The following is a 15,927-nucleotide window of genomic DNA, read 5'->3' on the forward strand; positions in this document are numbered from 1 at the left end:
CGAAACGATTGTCTGCTGCTTTCACGGAGGGAGGGGTGAGGCTGTACCCAGAACCACCCGCAACAATGTTTTTTGCCCCATCAGGGACTGGGATCTCAACCCAGAATTCCAAGGGGCGGGGGAGACTGCGGGAACTATGGGATAGCTATGGGAAGGCTACCCACAGTGCAACACTCCGGAAATCAACGCTAGCCTCGGTACATGGACACACACCGCCGAATGAATGTGCTTAGTGTGGCCGTGTGCACTCGACTTTATACAATCTGTTTTACAAAACCAGTTTATGTAAAATTGGAATAATCCTGTAGTGTAGACATACCCTTAATTACCTTCTTTCGTATCACCCTGCATTCTACCTGAACTCGACACTACATCACTTCCTTTTTTACCCTAAATTATGTCTACATATGCACTACTTTCCTCATCTGCCTCTACAGCCCATTACCACATGGATAGCTGCTTTCTTGAAAGCTGTATTTTATACAGCATAATTCCTTAATAAAAACTTTAAAGTTTTCAGAACATCTCACCTTCCATTTCTTTTTCAGCTCTTTTGGCTCTCTCTTTGTAAATGTTATCTAATCGTTTCTGCTTCTCCTCTTCCCTTCTCCTTTCAGCCAGAGTTCTGACATTTACATCTTGAAAATCCACCTGAGGAGGAATTGAAGAAAAGTGTTATATTCATTGTAAGAAATACAGAAACACTCCCAAGATTCCTCTCTTTGATGAAATATTCTTTAACATCAGTAATCAGTGGGTCTCTTCATAGTACTTCCTTTTATTGCCCCTTCTCCCAGAAACAGTAACTATGGTAACTTTTTTATTAGTGAAAAATGAGATCGCAGAAAGCAGAAACCTGAACATTCTCTCTGCTGTCCCAGGCCAAAGAAAGGAATCTATCTTGATGTACCCTTTATAATTTTGGGAGGCCCTACTGACAGTAATGGGGGGAGGGGGAAAGAGGTGTCACATATGAACTAGATAGAGAATATGCAAAACTTATGCTAGGTTGACCCATATAACTCAATTTTAGGGTAAAAGCCAAAACTGCTACTTGCACACACACTTCCCAAGAACTTTGCATGCAAGCAAACCAACCAGTCCAGGAGCCAGCCATATCCCCTGCAACATGCAGTGAGTAAAATCACTTAATTTTGGCTTTTACACTAAATTTCCTGGCTTTGGTGAATTTTTCTCAAAATTTTTATTTTACTCCTTTATTTCTTATTTGTTGAAGTACAGAACACAATTTAAGTCATGCACCTTACAGTAGCTCCAATTACTGTTTTGATTTTATTAATTTTAAATGTTCGGTTTTTTGCTTTGCTGTTTTAATTTGCTCATGAAAAAGCCTGAGAATTAAAAACTTTTTCCTTCCAAAAATTACATTGTGATGTACAAATCTATGAGCTAGCACTAAGAAAAAGCTGACTTTTGGTTGCTTTAAATCTTATAATTTAGTTACATGAGACATCTCGTCCTGCAAGTTACTGAGTACCATAACTTCCATTAACTTCAATGAGAGAGACAAGATAGGTGAGGTAATTTCTTTTATTGGACCAACTTTTATTGGTGAGAGAGAGAGAAGTTTTCATGTCACACAGCTCTTCTACAATGCATTAACTTCAATGCTAGTTTATACTGTAAAATGCTATGCAAGGAGTACTTAGGAACTATTATTCTAATGGAATTAGCAATCCTTCCCCAAATGCTAAATTCACATTCTGAACATCCAGATGAAATTTCCTTTGGTCATAACTGTTGTACATGAAACAAACCATATTTCAAAATAAAATGATGTTTCTGAGATTTTGTTTTGTTGTGATGTAAAGACCATATAAGGTCCACAAGATCATGTGCTTTAAATCACCGCCCTTTTTCACGTGACTGTAATTATAGTAGGAGAGCAAAATCTGACACACATAATAAACGCCTGTACCATTTGGAGATCAAACTATAAGTGTGTAGCAAACTAGCATCCCCTTTTGCTTCCTCCAAGAACCTTTCCTCTACAACGTGCACCTGTACTTCACTAGCCAGGAATCAGGAAAATCAGGTCTGCTCCTAGTCCTGGATTTCACACACTGTTGTCCAGTCACGTGTGTTTGTCATTCACTCTCTGTGCAACCACTGGCACATTACTTAAGCCCCAGTTCTGCAAAGCACTTACATATTTGTCTGACTTTAAGCAGAGATTTAAATTCTACTGAAGTCAATGGGAGTTAATCACAAACCACCAGGCTTTGAGTCTAAGCACATGCACATATGTATTTTTATCTATAAAGGCTCTAATCTTCTTGTGTATCAAATACTAGTTTACCCCACAGGAATGAAGTGAGATATTTGTAAACTTCTTGAAGCTAAGGGGTAGAGTAGGCAATATTCCAATTTTACAAAGCAACTGATACCTAAAGGGACTTGCAATATAGTACATTTAAGGGGGGAAATTGCATCTATATCTACAGACAGACAAAGGTAGTTGCATGAATACACACTATTTTGATTCCCCTCATCAATCTTAGTGGTTTTACAAATCACATTTGCTTTTTAGAAACATTTCTTTCCACACATTGCGTATGTGGCTCTTTCAGTGAACAATGAAAATTGTATACAGTAATGTCAGACATACAAAGTAAGTAAATGGAAATAAAACCCAGAAAGTTTCCTCTGATCTTTAGTTATACCAAGTATATCTAACATTAGTAGGCAACATTTCATTTAAATATGATTTCAGACTTGTGAAAAGGTTGCACAGTGAGCAAGTGGCACAGTCAAAATTAGAAGCCAAGACTCTCCAAATCCCAATCCTGTGTTCTCATTGTGACATCTCTCATGAAGCAGTTTCATCCTTACATAGACCAGTGGTGCCCAACCTTTTTACACAGAAGGGCCATAAAACCCTAAGCACAACCTTGTGTGGCCACTATTCTACATATTTTAATAAGATTTAAAGTCACCTGTATTGATTTATAGATAGGTTGTTTCTATGTACAGTGTTGTCTATTTACACACTTGTGTAAATTAAAATGATGCAAACAAGATGACAAAACGCTAATGAATCAGCCATTAGTATATTGTGTTGAAGCAGGCCACGGGCCTTATAAAATGCTCTGGTGGGCACTGTACTGCCTGCAGGCTATAGGTTGGCCACCCCTGACATAGGGAAAAGATCATCTAAAAAGCTAAAATAGAATTACTCTGTGTTAGCTCCGTGGGTTTGAGAAATTATATTGGGTGTTCTTGGTTAGATCAGAGTTAGCCACTTGAGGAATTGTTCTGCCTCTATTGGTCTCAGCAGTAGATACTTTTTCCTTTGTGCTAGTCAGATCAACATACCAGAATTTGAGGTGGAGGGCACACAGTAGTACTCAGTTCAGGCCTGCTTAAATGATGGCTTTTTTTCTGTTGTGAAATGAATATATATATATTTCATTCCACAACAGAAAAATGTTTACTTCAATCTTGGAAACAACATAGTGTATAACTATCAGCCCAGTGATGTAGAAGTTTGGCTCTGTTGCATTAATTTAAATAGAATAGATGGGCCAAAAAGTGACAACAGAACCCAATCACTGTCTAACATTAAACAGTGCTAAACAAGGTTTGTGGTTTGGTACATAGACCTCAGCCTCCTTCATACCAGGAAAAAAGTCGACATTTGAAATGTAAAGTATGAAATATGGCTTTCATTTTGACAGCATCCCTAGTTCCCTTTGCTGGAAATAGTTTTTAGAAGGAGAACTCCCTTGCTTGACATTCCCTTAAGAGGGTATCCCAGGAGGTAAGAACTATCCTTTTAGAAAAAAGAGAAGTTAGTTCAGATGGGCTGTAGCTGTTATTAAAGTTCGAGCCCATTTTATCCCAGGTGTTGTTTGGGACTCAACTAGAGCCAGTAGAGGTAGAAATGTTATCTGGGTCCCTTTTTCCGCATCAGTCTGATCAGGACATCTCTCAGGATTAAGATGAAGAAGTTCTAGGATCCCAGGAAATGGTGGGGATGGTAACCATGACAATGAAGTTTGCTTTTATATTCCTCCCGCCGCAAAAAGTATTTTTCTTTAAGGACTCAAGAAGGGAGTGATGGGGGAATAGCCCACCCCTCATTATTTTGTCCACCAACTAGGCCTAATATCCTACACCAATTTTGATTCATTCAAATTCCAGTTCCACATCTTCTGTTTTTACCAAGTATGATTTCATCATAGTTCTTGAACCATAGCAGTAGGCCCCTTTGTTTAGACCAATTTACTCTGTCTCCTTCTGGCACCTTCCTCTCCAGCCCATCAACATCTGTTATTGTAGGTTACTGTGACATCTTATGCATGCAGGGCTTTGGAGCTGTGCTCCGGCTTCGCTCCAGTTCCAGGCAAAAACCTGCAGCTCCACTGCTCTGTGCTCCAGCTCCAGGCTCTGCTCCAAAGTCCTGTATGCATGTTCACAAACTTTTTTACAGTTAAGCTCACAGTTAGAATAAATGTGTAGACCCAATTATAATAGCTTTCATGGCACACAGGAAACCCACGCTCAGCTCTTAATTCTACTCATGCCCCTTCTCAAAGTGAAAAAGGTTGAGGGTACTGTGCAGATAGTACTTGCGCTACTTAATCTGAATAGGAATCTTGTATCACTCAAATGCAACCCCTCACTATTAGGATGTGCTGACCTGTTGAGTCTACCTTATGCAGAAGGTGGTGTCTATCTGAAACAGAACTTGAAGGCTACGTGGGAAAAGGAAATCAGCAGGGATACTAACAGAAATGCAACACACCTTATTACACACTTATGGCTATAAATGCAAAAATCTTTTTACATCTAATTGAACCCCACTTTGTCTATAAGGATATCTTAAGCCTTTTGGGACAGTAAGCAAGTGATTACATTACTAATGAGAAGAGCAGAGGTGGAAATCTGTGGCCTTCAGAATATGCTCTTCCACTGTGTCCATCTCTTCCCCACATCGCCACTACCACCAGTCTGAAATGTTTCTGATCAGAAAAAAAGTTACATATTGTAATACAGCTAGGCATTAAGTTTATTAATCAATACAGTTCCCAGCAGTATCAATAGGTTAAAAATATTCAGCTACAGGGGAGTGGGGATGTGTGGAAATCATTGCTTGTGGAGTAGTAAAATGAAGCAATGTAACTTCTATATCCAATTAATGAAGTTACCTATACATCAGTGATTTGGTTAATATTGCTCTGTTAAAGCTTCAGATCCTAAATCGGCGGCCTATAAAGGCAGAAAATCTTTGGTTATGGCTATAGCTTGCAAGCTCCATCCATGCATGATCCTTAATTTCCTTTGTTATATGTACTGCTCTATGCAAATTGTTGCTGCTTAAATGAGCTGTGAAGAAAATTGTAAGTTTTTACTGGAGGGAGAGGCAGCAAGATATTTATACATTTGGAATTCCTCCAACACCTGGAAGAACAGACAGACCATACTACAAGGTCTATAAAGTCAATACATTGGCTCTACTAGACCAGACAAGGGGTAGGGCGTCAAAAAGAGGAGAAAACAGAAACCAATGCCCTTGACTAAGGACCTGATCCAAAGCTCATTAAAGTCAATGGATTTTGCCTCAAGCCCTAATCCCCTCCCAATACCCCTTTTGTTTAAATCACTGAATATCAGATAAATTACCTCTATTAATTGCAAACATCAAGTATTATGCAAGTGAAGAAGTGGTCTGCTAGGTAATTAATCAGGATGCAAGACATTTACGGCTGCATAAGTCAAACCACCACTATGGAACAAACTGGAAGCCAATGAAGACTACATGCATAATATGCTCCTAGTGAGACAACTTGCAAAACTATTAGGCAGGCACATACTGTGCTATTGCACTGATCCACTAATAAGGTGACAGATGTAGGTAACTGCATCTGAAAACTTTTGACCAACACACTGAAGAAGTGTCCCTGGTCAGTGCTGTTAGAACGCAGCTGGAGGTCCACTTGGACCATCCCTCCTCCCTTCCACCCCCCCAGATTGGGGGCACGTGGTACAAGCAGTACCTGTACTTCCCTCATGCATGCAAGGGAGTCAACGTGACTTCAGCCAACTGTTTTTGTAACAGTTCACAAGCACTAGTTTAGTATTGCTCAGGTTGAGCAGCAGTTAGATATGCTTAACAGTGATTGAGGCTAAGGATTTCACAGTGGATCAGACCAGTGACCCTTCTGACCTAGTGTACTGTCTCTAACAGTAGCAAATGCCAGCTGTTTTAGAGAATGCTATAAGAAATGTTACAGTAGGTAGTTATGAGATTGTGTACCTACAAGGAAATTCTCCTCCTAATTCCCTACAAGTAAAGGATGTCTTAAACCCTTAAAGACAGCAGTTTACACACATTCACACAATATATATATATGAAAATATTGTGTGCATGTGTTTAAACTATATAAATATATAAAAAAATCTAATATTTACTATTCTGAATCTACCTATTCCTGAGACAAGGTGGGTGAGGTAATACTGTTTATTGGACCGACTTCTGTTGGCGAAGAAGAAACTTTCTTCAGTCCCTGTCATGCAGGTTTCCTTTGAGGACACCCTCAAAAGATGAGCCTGGGAACTCAAATTCATAACTTCGCTACACACTAACTATCATGGAGTAAAGACACTGGATTTATAATTTATTACAATAACCCATTAACCTCCTTTTTTGTCCTATGACTGCAGAGGTGTTAACAGGCCACTTCACTTTGAATTGTCCCTTACAATGTGTGTTAACTACTTCCACTAACCACTCTGTTCCACCTTGTATTTGTGACACTCTGATTACCCTTCCCAGACCTGAGGAAGAGCTCTGTGTAGCTCAAAAGCTTGCTTCTCTCACCAGCAGAAGTTAGTCCAATAAAAGATACCACCTCACCCACCTTGTCTACCATACTGGGATCAATGCGGCTACAACACTGCAAACCTAGATATTCTTGTCATTCAGATAAAGCATCCAATTCTTTTACAGTCCCGCTAAGTTGTTAGCCAGAATGAATATTTTGTGACAGTGAGTCCACAGGCCAGTTATGCATTATGTGACAATATTTCCTTTTATCTATCTTGCATTCTTTTCATTGTGACTGAACATCTCTTTGTTGTTGTACTGTGAGAGCAGTGGATAGGGTAAATCTGCTTCCAGAGTTTATGCATGCCCCCAGTCATTGTCATTGCCTCAGTCTCTCTCACTGTCCCTCTCAGAACGTCCTCTAATTTTATCGTACCAGTTTCTAAATATAGTGACTAGAATCTAAAAGTATTCAAAGTGAGGGCATGCCCTGATTTATAAAACGGGCATTAAAATATTTTCATTTTTCTCAATCCCATCCCTTACATATCCTAAAATTCTTTGCTTCTTTTACTATTACTGAACATTGAGCAGAGGTCTTTATTAGAGCTGATGCAATCCTTAGATTAGTATAGAGAAGATATTGATTAGAAGTAGGGAGGTAGTATTACAATTGTATACAGCATGAGTGAGACCATTACTAGAATTTTGTGTCCAGTGTTGGTACCTATACAAACTGGAAAGAAAACTCAATGAATAATTTAAGGTCTGGAAAACCTGTTTTATAGCAAGACTCAAGAAACCCAATTTATTTAGTTTAACCCAGAGAAGGTTAACAGCCATCTTGATCATGGTCTACAAATATGGAACAAAAATTAGTCTCTTCTACTAATATAACACAAGGTATAAGATCCAATGTCAGGAAATTAAAACAAGACAGATTCAAAATTAGAAATAACAGTGTTAATTAACAGTCAAGGCAATCAGCCATGGCAGCTACTTGTCTTCAGATGTTATGGAATCTGTCAGTTAAAGTCTTCAACTCAAGATAGCATGTCTTTTCTAAAAGGTATGGGCTTGGTGGAGTAAAGTTCTATGGTCTGTTATACAGTAGGTCAGATTATTAGATGATCATAATGGTCTCTTTCTGTCTTGATAATCTACGAGTTGTCCACAGTGGCACTGGGAGGGATAGCTCAGTGGTTTGAGCACTGGCCTGCTAAACCTGGGGTTGGGAGTTCAGTCCTTGAGGAGGGCCACTTAGGGAACTGGGGTAAAAATCTGTCTGGTGATTGGTCCCCTTTGAGCAGGGGGTTGAACTAGATGTCCTCCTGAGGTCCCTTCCAACCCTATGATCCTATGTATGCATAGTTCAAATGTCCTCCAATGTTACTTTGTGTTCATCTACCATGGTGCTGCCTATTCACTTAGCTTGGGTATGTCCCTCTGAAGTTCCTCAGCCTTTTTCAATTGTAACTAACCAAGAGTTTTGTTTCTTCCCCAAATTGTCAAGTCACTGTTCATCCTCTTTTACAAATTATTAAACACCAGTCCTAGTACAGCACTACATGCCATTCCAGTATTAGCCTTTTGCTATAATGAAGGTTGACCAATTGTGTTCTGAACTTTCTGGTTTCCGATCCATAATAGTACTTCTCCCATCTCCACCCATGACTACTTAGTCCCTTCATAGATTTAAAGGCAGAAAGTTGAAGCGAGACAAATTCAGACTGGAATTAATGCTGAATTTTGAACAGTAAGAATATTTAACCATTGGAACAATCTACCAAGGGATATGGTGGATTTTCCATCACTATCAAATTTTAAAATGAAGATTGGATGTTTTCCTAAGAGATATACTTTAGTTCAAACAAGAATTAATTCAGGGAAGTACTATGGCCTGCGTGATACAGGAGATCAGACTAGTTGATCGCAATGGTCCTTTCTAACCTTATAATTTATTAATCTAGCCATATGTGAGCACTGGCTTTACACCAGCTGGCTTCAGCTGAGACGGAAAGAGCCAAACATCATCATCCATGTATTGAAACACGAGATTATGCATCCCCTCTACCCGTCTAATAAGCTACGTACCCATTGAACAGGAAGGTTATTAAAGAAACAGAATCTTGAAGAACCCCAAGAGATCATGTGGCACTGAACGATTGTTCTTTTATTAATGAGATCCAACAGGATAGTGGCTAAAGAGTGTACACTGATATTATAGCATCAATAGAGAATCGGTATACTTAATGCTCTGATTAGCAGCATATGAAGTAGTATATAAATTTTATAAGGCAGTTATTAGTGAACAGGAAAAAAACAAGAAATACAAAATACATTACAGTGTCTCATTTCTTGTTACTGCCTTTGATTTACACCTCTAGAAAAAAAATTTGTGTTGAAGTGAGCTTCAGGTATCGTAACATAAGAAAACACCAATCCAAATAGGGAATTTACACTTTCCAATCTGAAGCAGTAAAATAAGACATGTTGTAGGAAAAGTTTACAGGTTGTCCTGTATTTTTTTAAGTCCGAAGCAGTATGGAAAGAACTTAGGTTGAGGGGCGGGGTGGGGGCGGTTTAAACGAGTATCTAAATTTCAACAAAGACGTGAGCAAGAAAAAACAGTATTCAACACATTTGTCAAAAGAGACAGAAAGACAGAAAGAGACAGACCTCAACTTTGTTTCCAGCATATATCCCCTTTATATTATCTTACAGTGGAGAAATCAACATCTTCCAGAAATAAGTCTTATCTTTCTAAGCCAGAGTATGAGTAGCCGTGGAGAAGTAAACATGCAGAAGTAAACAGACAAAATACCTTCTTGTTCTGTTTTAAGAAATGGTATCCTAGGGAGAGTTTCTTGTAGGCTTCTCCATATTTCTCATGCCAAGCTTGTACAGATTTCATGGCGGTTTTTTTCAGTTTTTGTGCTACTTCTTTTGGTGGGGGAAGAGGCTGCTCATGGTCTGTTTCAATTGTGAGCTCCAAGAACTCTTGAAAATTTGAAATAATTAACGTCCTAAACTGATGTGACCGGATGAAGAGCTCATCCAAAATTTGAAAAGCTGAGAAGCGTATCTCTGCATGTTCTTGATTCAGCTGTGTCATCAGTAGATGATACGCATGACTAATAAGTTCATCAGAAGACCTTTTGAAAAGTAACAAATATTATCAACACAAGTACAATCACCAGCAAGTGAGCTTTTTGTCCTACAGATTAAAAATATTGTTTAACAGAAAAAAAGGAAGCTTTCTGTTTTGATGTGAGACTAAAACATATTTAACCCCCCCCACCCCCCCTCAAAATCACTCCCAAAAAATTCACTAGCAGTCTTTTAACAAGTTTTGGAGGAAACCCACCATCACCCATTATTCCTATGAGTTTCCCTAAACTTTCAAGGCAACAATCAATTCCAAACTGTTGCTTAAAACAAAAAGAAGAGTATGGAAGAGGCCAGACTAATGGGTCACTATGACCTGTTTTTTATACGAAATAGTGTAAGATGATAAAATGCTAGAGAGAACAGCCCTACGCCAGTATGTTCCTCAACTAAAGAATTTAACCACGCTTCATACTTGCAAATTTTCTTTAACTCTTTCATCTTCTCTGGATTCAGTTGAGGATCTCCTGAGGTTGTGAGGTCCTCGACCAGCTGAGAGAGCTTTTGGTCCATCTGCAGAAACGCATAAAACAAAGATAAATAAGATCACATTTTATTTCCCTGGCATTAATATTTTGACTGAGTATTTTTATATATATTTAATGTTTGCCAGGCCAACATATTTGGTATTCCACTACATTACCTGAACCAGTGCTTATACCCTCATCTTGACCTGACCAGGTAAAAGTGGAAAAGGCACCTTGAACAGGCAAGTGGATATACAGAAATTTCAAAGATTTAGAAACTGCTGAACTTGAATAAATATGCAAACTAGATACCATCAATTTAGGCTTGAATAGAGACTGAGTGTCACAAACATACAGCTAAGGGTAGCATAAAATCCCTCTTTACCCTGTAAAGGGTTAATTTCTCTTTTACTTGTAAAGGGTTAAGAAGCTCAGATAACCTGGCGGTACCTGACCAAAAGGACCAATAAGGGGAGAAGATACTTTCAAATCTGTGGGGGAAGGTTTTTGTCCTTTGTTCTCTCGGGAGACAAAGGGAGAGACCAAGCAAGTAATCCAACTTCTACTGAAATGATACATCTAATATTACTGAAATAGTGAGTAATAGTAAGGAAAGGCGTTAGAGTATCTTTTGTTTTAGCTTGCGAATTTTCTCTGTGCTAAGAGGGAGGTTTATCCCTGTTTTTGTAACTGTGAAGTTTTGCCTAGAGGTGAAATCCTCTGTGTTTGGAATCTTTTTGTTACCCTGTGAAGTTATCTTCCATCCTGATTTTACAGAGGTGATTCTTCTATTATTTTTAAATAAATTTCTTTTAAGAATCTGATTGTTTTTTAATGTCCTAAAGATCCCAGGGGGTTTAGCTGTGCTCACTTTGTAACCAATTAAAGGAGCAAAGAATCCTGTGGCACCTTATAGACTAACAGACATTTTGGAGCATGAGCTTTCGTGGGTGAATACCCACTTCGTCAAATGCATGAAGTGGAAATTTCCAGGGGCAGGTATATATATGCAAGCAAGCTAGAGATAATGAGCTTAGTTCAATCAGGGAGGATGAGGCCCTGTTCTAGCAGAACTGGTTCTACGCCAGTTGAGGTGTGAAAACCAAAGGGAAGGAGAAACATGGTTTTGTAGTTGGCAGCCAAGTCCAACAGTCTTGTTTAATCCTGAGCATGAGGTGTCAAAATTTTGCGATGAACTAAGCTCAGCAGTTCTCTTTGAAGTCTGAATCTGAAGTTTTTTTGCTGCAGGATGGCCACCTTAAGGTCTGTTATAGTGTGGCCAGGGAGGTTGAAAGTGCTCTCCCTTCCAGCGTTTTTGTACAGGTCTTTCTATCAATACTACCCAAGATCCACAAAACTGGAAATCCTGGACCGCCCCATCATCTTGGGCATGGCACTCTCACCTGAAGGACTGTCTGGATTATGTGGATTCTCTACTCAACCCTATGCCAACCAGCAACTCCCAGCTAATCATCCGTGACACCACATGATTTCCTGAGGCAAACTACAATGCATTGGGGTGACCTTCCAGAAAACAACCATCCTAGCCACCATGGATTAGAGCTCTCTAACCACAAACACTCCCACATGCAGATGGAATCACAGCTCGTCAGGAATTGTAATCCTGATGAAATGTCACAGCAATAACTGGCTGCTGAGCTCTGTGTCTTTATCCTCACACACAACTATTTCAAATTTGAAGACAATAATATCCTCCAGATCATGGTACGCGTATGGGCGAACCACGCAATGGCCCACAAATATGGCCAAATATTTTTTAATGGCCAACCTGGACACACGCTTCATGAGCCTGTCCGTCCACTCACGCCCGTTCTCTACCTATGCTACATTGAATGACCACATCTCATACATCGACCCATAGGAAGGAACTCGCGGAAAAATTCAGCCACAATTTCAACAGCTTCCATCCCAACCAATCTCGACTTGGGAGGTCCACTTCTAGAGCAACCGACCGTGCAAATAACGTGATGGCACATTACACCACCTAATACCAAAAACCTTACGACCGCTATACCTACCTTCATCCTCCAGCTTCCATCCCGGACACATCACACACACAGACCATTGTCTACAGCCAAGCAGCTGAGTAACAACCACAATCTGCTCTAACGCCCTCAGACAGAGACAACACCATAAAATCCTTCCATCACACCTCAAAACTTCATACCTCCGCAAGAAAAAATAAAGAACAGATTCAAACAAAGCCAGACGTGTACCCGGAACCCTCCTACTGCAAGACAAGACCCAAGAAGAAACCAACAGGACTCCACTGGCCATCACATACCAGATCCCAACAGCTAAAACCCCTCCAAACGTATCATCAAAGGGATCTTACAACCCATCCTGGACAAGTGATCACTACCATTCAGTCAGGCCTTAGGTGACAGGCTAATCCGACGGCACGACAATGCCACGCTGAAACCATATTCCTCTACCAGTAACGCACACCACACCTTAGTAAAACTCTAAGCTTAAGGAACCAGTCCCATGCAATAAACCATCGATGCCAACTCTGTCCACATATAATACAACCAATGACAACCACACAGGACCTACCAGATCGCCACACCATGCGAAACAGTCATTCACAAGCACGTCCAGCCAATGTAAGAGGTACGCCATCATAATGCCAAGCAAATGGCCCTCTGGCAATGTACATCGGCCAAACTGGGACAGTCCCAGAAAGATAAATGGAACAAATCAAGATATTAGGAAAATGGCAATATACAAAAACCTGTAGGAGAACACTATTCAACCTCCTGGCCACAAGCTACAGCAGACCTTAAGGTGGCATCCTGCAGCAAAAAAACTCAGGCCAGACATTCAAGAGAAACTGCTGAGCTCCAGTGTATATCTGCAAATTGACACCATCAGCTCACGAGGACTAAACAAAGACTGTGAATGGCTGCCAAAATTACAGAACAGTTTTCTCCCTCCCTTGATTTTCACACCTCAACTGCTAGACAGGGCCTCATCCTCCTCTGATTGAACTACCATCCGTTATCATCTAGCCTGCTGCTAAGCATACTATATACCTGCCCCTGGAAATTTGCCCACTACCGTGTCTGGATGAAGTGGGTATTCCACCCACAAAAGCTCACGCGTCCAGAAACGTCTGTTTAGTCTACAAGGTGCCAACAAGATTCTTGCTGCTTTTACAGACCCAGAACTAAACACAGCTACCCCTCGATACTTGTAACCAATTAGTTTAGGATATTATTCTCAAGTCTCACCAGGAAAGGGGTGAGAGAACTGGGGGATAATTTGGGGGAGATGTAGGGCTCCAGTGGGCCATCCCTGAATGTATTGTTATCATCACTTGGGGGTGGAGCAAATACTAAGGGCAAGGAAGGAATTGTGCCTTGGGGGAAGTTTTAAATCTAAGCTGGTAGAAATAAGCATAGGGGCTAGTTTCAATGCGGGTCCCCAATATCTGTCCCCTAAGAGTTTAGAGGGGGGAGGGAACCCTGGCACTAGAATGGCTGAGCCATTACACACTGAATCTATTTCCCCCATGTTAAGTATCCTCACCCTTTCCTTGTAATTTCTGAAATGGGCATCTTGATTATCACTAAAAAAAATTTTTCTCCTGTTGATAATGTACTCATCTTATTAATTAGCCTCATAAGAGTCAGTGGGGCAACTCCTACCCTTTCATGTTCTCTAGTATGTATATATAGTGGCCTTAACCACATATCCCACTTCTACGCATCCGATGAAGTGGGATGTAAGCCCAGAAAGATATGCTACTACTGAAAACCCGTCACATAAATTCGTTTATCTCTAAAGGTGGCCAACAAATACTTCCTGTTCTTTCGAGAATACAGACTAACACGGCTGCTAACTCTGAACCTGGAATTTAAGGAAATTCTATTCAGATGATGATCACCTTTTCACAAAAAGACCAGGAGTACTTGTGGCACCTTAGAGACCTAACAAACCTTTATTTGAGCCTGAGCTTTCGTGGGCTAACAGCTCCTGAATCACGTTAAACAGTCCTGCTTTTGCTCCAGGCCTTTTCGACCCTGGAGCAAGAGGGAGACGGCCCGCGCATGGTACCAACGGCTGTGAAACAGGGAAGCCAGCTCCACACGAGACCCACCCATCACAACACCAGGTGCTGGAAAAGGCGGTGCTGGGGCTGCCCGCACCCCCGCCTGGACGTGGCTTCCAGCAATAAAGAGTTGACAGTTGGGTCCAATGGCTTCTGGGCCCTCGCAGGATACAAAACCAGCCCTCCCACTCCAGCCTCCTCCTAACCCCCCGTAGAACCCCGCAGACCACAACCTCAGAGCCGACCCCGACAGTCCCCGGACCAGAGACGCGCCCACAACCGCGCTCCCAGAACGACGCTCCGCGCAGTACCGCCAAAAGGGCGGTGTCCCTCGCGCCCCTGACCTCGCTTTCCACAAAGCCAAACGCCTGCCTCTGCGGGATGAACGTTTCCTAACCGTTCACTACGGGTGCGCCTAGTCAGTCGCCGCACGAGATTGGCCTGGGGGCGGGGGCTCAGGGAAGCCGCGAGCACGCGGCGCAGCGCCAAGGGCGCTCCCTGGAGGAGGAGTGTGGAGAGCGAGCGGGCCGAGAAGGGTGTAGGGACACCAGTGCTAGCGGGGCGGGGGGAGTCGGGGGCGTAGAGACATCGAGGAAGGGTGGGCGTACGGGCCAGCGCAGCGGCCCGTGGGCCAAGAGTATCGTCTGTGGGCGAGGCGGGTAGGGGCATATCTATAGCTGCCTGAGGTGCGCACAAGGGATTAGAAACTGTGGGGCAACCAGGTGTAGGGGGACAGGGAACGCAGCTACCCGTGGGGACCAAGACTCAGAGACACTGGGCGAGGGTTGTAAGGGACCCCACAGCTGGTCCAGGGCAAGAGCCCTGAGGATAAACAGAGACACTTGGGTGAGGTTTGTAGGGGAGACACATGGGAGCGAGGAATTGAGACACGATGACTACCGAGCTACCTCGTGGGCCAAGGACTCAGAGGAACACTGGGCGAGGGGGTGTAAGGACACAGCAGACTGGCCGCTGCGGGCCAAGGGCTCAGAGATCTTGGGCGAGGGTGTAGGGGACAACGTAGGCTTAGCCTGCGGCCAAAGGGCTCAGAGATGCCTCGGCATAGGGCACACAGCTGAGCCACGTAAGGGCCAAACGGCCAGCAGAGACACTCTGGGGTGAGTGGTGTAGGGGACAGGCCAGCCACCCATAGGGCCAAGGGCCCAGAGATGCTGACAGAGGGTGTAGGGGACACACCAGCTGCCCATCGGCCAAGACCCAGGGACACTTTGAGGTGAGGGGTGCAGGGGACACGCAGACCATCCGTGGGCCAAGGGCTCAGAGACCACTGGGGTGAGTGGTAGGGAGCACACAGCTGCCCATGAGGCCAAAGGCCCAGAGATGTCCTACTGCTACAGGAGGTGGTGGAGAGTATGGGGCAGGTAGGGGCGCATGACCGCAGAGATGGCAAAATGCTGACTGCGGTC

General features: G+C 42.3%; 1 protein-coding gene across 2 annotated transcripts in view; it reads right to left on the reverse strand.

The window, feature by feature from the left end:
- Positions 1-14,829, reverse strand: part of UVSSA (UV stimulated scaffold protein A) — a 120,732-nt gene extending 105,903 nt beyond the window's left edge. The window contains exons 1-4 of one of the 2 annotated variants that reach the window (XM_075066641.1): positions 14,778-14,829; positions 10,374-10,471; positions 9,615-9,945; positions 531-651 (exon numbers count right to left, since the gene is read on the reverse strand). In XM_075066641.1, coding sequence (XP_074922742.1) covers positions 531-651; positions 9,615-9,945; positions 10,374-10,471 — 550 coding nt within the window. In that variant the 5' untranslated portion in view covers positions 14,778-14,829. Of the gene's footprint in view, positions 1-530; positions 652-9,614; positions 9,946-10,373; positions 10,472-14,777 lie in introns of those variants that run through there. The other variant, XM_032779912.2, reaches the window with a different exon arrangement.
- Positions 14,830-15,927: the final 1,098 nt, after the last annotated feature.

This window comes from Chelonoidis abingdonii, chromosome 5 (assembly GCF_003597395.2).
Source record: "Chelonoidis abingdonii isolate Lonesome George chromosome 5, CheloAbing_2.0, whole genome shotgun sequence".
NCBI lineage: Eukaryota > Metazoa > Chordata > Testudines > Testudinidae > Chelonoidis > Chelonoidis abingdonii.